The sequence below is a fragment of the Elephantulus edwardii genome, unplaced genomic scaffold, assembly GCF_000299155.1.
Source record: "Elephantulus edwardii isolate Elephantulus edwardi_28Jun2011 unplaced genomic scaffold, EleEdw1.0 scaffold00044, whole genome shotgun sequence".
Classification (NCBI taxonomy): Eukaryota; Metazoa; Chordata; class Mammalia; order Macroscelidea; family Macroscelididae; genus Elephantulus; species Elephantulus edwardii.
The window spans coordinates 51,710-57,240 of record NW_006399794.1 but is presented as its reverse complement, the minus strand read 5'-3'; the positions used below and the strand labels follow the sequence as shown (position 1 = coordinate 57,240).

At 36.8% G+C, this 5,531-nt stretch overlaps 1 protein-coding gene across 1 annotated transcript in view; it reads right to left on the bottom strand.

Annotated features, from left to right (window-relative positions):
- The window catches only part of PTH (parathyroid hormone), a 15,877-nt gene extending 10,807 nt beyond the window's left edge, over positions 1–5,070 (bottom strand). Inside the window, exon 1 of the mRNA XM_006885588.1 lies at positions 5,021–5,070. Within this exon, the coding sequence (XP_006885650.1) occupies positions 5,021–5,070 (50 nt within the window). The remainder of the gene's footprint in view (positions 1–5,020) is intronic.
- Between the last annotated feature and the right edge of the window lie 461 nt (positions 5,071–5,531).

Genomic DNA, 5,531 nt, shown 5'->3' with positions numbered 1-5,531 from the left:
AAAAATATATAACAACTCCATTTGCTTATTGTAAGGATCATATATATATATATATATATATTTACATTGTATAAAATATATATGCAAATATTTTATAAATGGAATTGGTGGTGTTATGTGCCATCAAGTTGCCTGGGACTCACAGTGCAGCATGAGTACAGCAACTCTGAAGCCTGCCTTGTTCTGAGCCAGTCTCACTGATTCCTACACACCAACCTCCATTGCTCCAATTACTGTATCACTCCATCTCATCCGGGCTCTTCCTCTCCTGCACTGTCCCTCTGCCCTTCTGAGCATGATGTCCTTCTCCAAAGACTAGTCTCTGCTGGCTACGTGCCCAAAGTACATGAGATGGAGCTTCAAAATGCTAGCCTCTGAGGAGAAAATTGGTTTCACCCTCTCCAAGACAGAATAATTTGTTTTCTTGGTGGTCCATAGTATGTTCAAGAATCTTCTCCAGAACCACAACTCAAAAGCATTGATTCTTCTTCCATCATCCTTAGTCATCATCCAACTATCTGAAGCATAGCAAGTCATTACAAAGATGATCATGGCCCTAGATAAGAAGCACCTTAGTCTCTAGACTGACATTGTTGCTTCTTAGTACTTTGGAGAGGTCCCTGACAGAGATTTTCTTTTCCCCAATACAACTCATCTTTCAATTTCCTGATTGCTGGTGCCAAAAGAGAAATTGTGGAGCTGAGCAACAACTTCAATCTCTTCTCCATCCATCATGGTGCTGCCAGTTGGCCCAGTGGTGAGAATCTTTGTCTTTTTGATGTTGAGCTTCAGTGCATATTGAAGACTACAATGCTCACTTTGGCAGCACATATATTAATATTGGAACAATACAGAGAAGATTAGAATGGCCCCTGCACAAGGATGACACACATACTGAAAACTACCGTCCTTGACCTTCTGCAGCAAGTGCTTCAGGTCCTCCTTAGTTTCAGCAAGCAAGTTTGTGTCATCTTCATAATGTAGGTTGTTGATGAGTCTTCCTCAAATTCCGATGTCACATTCTTCCTCATAAAGCCCTGTTTCCCAAGTAGTCTGTTCTGCACATACATTGAAAAGCTATGGAGACAGGTTTTCATTGATTAAAATTATTAACATTGTTTAATAAACTTGAAATCTTAAAGGTTAAAAAAATTAACATTGTTTTCATGACACTTGCAAAAATGACATAATTCTACCATAGAGATCCTTGTGTTGTCCCTTCTAAGAGAATTGCATGTCATTTGAAACATTTCAAAGTCGTTCTGAAATCTTTTATCAGTGAAGAGAATCTTAAGTTTGGCATTTTTAAACAAAACTGTCCACAAGAATCCTTTCTTTATTTACACAAGAATGCTCTAAATAGATGCAAAGAAAAGAAATAGATTGAGATTCTATATTTCCTAGTCCATGGACATTAGCCAAATGTCTAGGGCACCAACCAAGTATGGAAAAGTCACTATGAAACTATGAATGTTTTTGATCGGTCATGACATAGAAAATACTAGATTTGGTACTCGAAGATCTGAGTACATACATGATGTAGCATGACTAGAGTTGTCAGCCTTAATAAATAAAAGCATGAGAAGCCCAGTTGAATTTACACCATTTCTAATTGATTGTGTATGTGTGTGTAATAATAAAATAGTGCTTAGGCATACGTATATCTAAAATCACTCTTATTTGAAACCAATTATAAATATCTAAAGTACATGAGGTTCCCCCCTGTTGATGATCAATTTCTGGGGTTGCACAAAATTTTTGCACTAGGCTACTAACCTAAAAGCTGACAATTTAAATCCACACAAAGGCATCACAGAAGAAAGGTGTGGCAATCTACTTATGTAACGATTAGAGCCAAGAAAGACCTATGGATAGAAACAACGCAAGGTCTCACCAGTGGATGAATGGATAAATAAACTATGGATGGAAACAATGTAAGGTCTCATCAGTGGATGAATGCATAAATAAACCGTGGCACACATACACAATGGGATTCTACATGATGTTGAATCAATGAAACATCTTACAACATGAATGAGTATGGAAAAATTATATTGAAGGAAATTAGTCACTCACACAAGGACAAATATTGCATGAGATCATTACTGTGAAAAGTTTTACCCACAGAAAGAAACATTCTTTGATGCTTACCAGGGATGGGAGTAAGATAATTAAGCAACTTGGCTACCCATAATTCTCTGATTTATCCTTTGATGATATCTGATATAATGTAATCATCTCCTTAATGAGATCTGCTGTGAGCAATTAGTTGAGGGAAATTACTCAGAGGTGTGGCCTGCATTGAATATAAACTTCTCTTTCTACTGGGAAAGTTCTCTTGTTTTTTGCTCAATCTGGGTCCTGCACTGGCTCATCATTTGATTTCCAGTTGTTTGGATTTGAGCCAGCAGATTGCCTGCTCATATTGAATTCACAAGTCAGCAGCACCTTGCCATCTGACCTGCTGAGAATGAGTTCACCAGTCCTGGCAGCTGTGTGAGTCAGGAGAAAACTGTTTTGACACCTGACCCGCAAACTTGAGACTTGCCAGCTTCTACAGGATGTGAGCCATTTCCTTGAGGTAAGTTTTGTTCAATATCTATAAACTGTACTGATTTTGTTTCTCTAGAGAACAGAGCCTCAGGGAAAATCACCAACTAGAATTGTTATTGTGGACCAGTGAATTGGAAAAAACTCAGGCTGACCCTCCAGTGGGTTTTTAGAAGCTGTAACCACAGATGGCAGGGGAGATTGCACATCTTTCTTCCTCGGAGCAGCTGGTGGATTAGAAGCACGTGTTTTAAGGTTGGTAGTTCAGCTCCTTGCTAGTATCCCACTAGTGCTCCCTAACTAGGGAGTAGACACACATTAACCTATTCTCTAGTTAAAGGCAATGCACAATATTGTAAAAAGTCAGTATACCACAAGAAAGAAGTCAGTACAGCATGACCAAGAAAATTAAGATAATGATAGATATGCAAAGGTAAAAAGAAACAACAAGAAATACTATTTAACATGTACAATCCTGAAATAACAGTAATAACAAATAATAACTTACAAGTGGATACCTTGATAGATATGGAAGCAGAATATACATGTGGAAGTAAACCCATGAATATATACAGGTTTGGCAAAGGATATTTCTACATGTGTATGTACTACATCTATCCAGTCATAGAGTAAAGTATGCGCGGGGCAAAGCTATGCAGATGTCTTTGTCCTAACCAAACAGCTTGAGGGACTGAATCACTGGACTTGAAGGCGTAGGGCCATTGACTAAGACAATATTCTACTTCCTACTTTTATGAGTAGCAATTGAAGTCTTAAAGTTTGTGAGCCTGCAAGACATTATGCTGAGTGAAATATCTCAGGCATGAAAAGATAAATACTGTGTAATACTGCTGTTATAAAATAGGACTGGTATCGAGACTTGGAGGAAAAGAGTGGATAGATAATGAACACTGCATTGAAAGAGATGAAAAGAAGAACTCTTTGAAGTCTTAGGCATCATCTGTGACAACTGTCTGGAACAAGAGGTGCATTACAAAGTGGACTGATTGGGGAGGGAGAAAAATGTGCAACAATGAATACATTAAAACTCAACCTTACTGTAAATTTTTGTAAAAATCACAATAAAAAATGTGTGAGCAACTAACTAAAATACAGCTATTGGCCTCATCTCCTTTAAAGAGACTAGTATGATAGAGACTGAACCTTAGGCTATGATGCTTTGATATCCTTCAACTCTAAAACTAAATCCACACTCATAGATTTCTTTTCAGCCAAACAATACTCACCTACTGTCTTCAAGTTGATTTTGACACATAGTGATACATTACAAGGTTTCTAAAATGAATGCTCATGAGAGGAGACTTTCTATCTTTTTCCTACGGAGCAACTGTGATTTCAAACTGCTAACTTTTTGATTGACAGTCTAGCATGTGAAAAGATAAGCATATATAATGAGCAATGATACCTGTGAGGAATGTGCTCATTATATGACCAACCAGACGTGACAAAAAAGGCAGTATTTGCTGAAAACAAAATGCATAAGGCAGAAAGTGACAAGAAAGATGAACTAATGAGAAAGTGGAAACCGAGAAGTTGAAAGAATGGAGTTACATTGAGGGACTTGTAACAAATGCCATGAAACAAAATGTTTACAAGGTGAATGAGAAATTAATTTGCTTTGTAAATTTTCACTCAGAGTAATTTTTAACAAACAAGCAAGCAAGTCTAATAGCAATTCTAACCTGTAAGAACTGGGATTGTCTTGGTCTGAATAGATTCTATAGTAATGGGTCTAGCGTATTGTTTATATAGTTCCCTAATAATGTGGTTTGTTTAATAGACCTTGTTTGCAGAATATATATCAAATTTCTTGCACTAATGGTTACAGTTTATGTTTTATTTACCTTGAAATATTATTTCTACAGTGGTGGCATTTAATTTCTTTCATTCAGTGTCCATGGAACAAACACTCATTAGCAAGAAAACACATGCTACATAAGCATTATGAGCTGTTATCCTGTACCTGTACTGATATAAAATCAACAACTCTAAGAAAAGTTCATCAAAATCCATGGTGAAGCACAAAATGCCATATTTTATAGCATAAATTGTATTTTCCATCATTCAGGATTACATAGCATCTCTTGAATTATTACTTTTCATTTTGTGTCTATTGGCTACTTTTGTAATGAGGAAGTGTCTTCCATCTGCTTTTTTGGATAAAATGCTTGTCTCTCAGATATTGTCCTAAAGCTAAGCATTCAAATTAAGACAGACTGGAAAGAAGGATTGGCCATCACTTTTGAAATAAGCGGTTTCAAATACCTATGCACAATAGAGCACACTTAGATTGGACTAGCAGAGATAGCACCAGAGGCTGAGCCTTCGTATTGGGTAATGTAAAGTAGGAGAAACAGCTGTAAGCAGATACTAATGATTGGAATGTGGAGTGTGAGAAGCATGAATGTAGGAAAATAGGACATTGTTAAGGAAGAAATGGAACACATACGTATTGACATAGGAGGCATTGGTGAGCTGAGATATATTGTCATGAGCCATTATGAATCAGACTATCATATGTTCTACTAAACCAGAGATGAAAAATTGAGGAAAAACAGGGGCCCAGTCAAAATTTAAAGACCATTTCCAGTTGTGAATGACCAGATAATATCCTTATGCATACAAGGATGACTAGAGCCAAAGGGGAGGAAATAGGAAATTTCTACCAACTTTTGCAGTCAGAAATTGATAGAACATGCAATCAAGTTTTATTAATAATTATTGGTGACTGGAATGCAAATGTTGGAAACAAGGAAGAAGGATCATTAGCTGGAAAACATGGACTTGGTGACAGAAATGAGGCTGGAGATAAAATGATATAATTTTGTACAAACAATGATTTATTTATAGCAAATACTTTTTATAAGAAGCACAAATAGTGATTATACACATGGATCTCACCTGAGGGTCTGCACAAAAGTCAGACTGTTTACATCTGTGGAAAGAATGGTTGGAGAAGC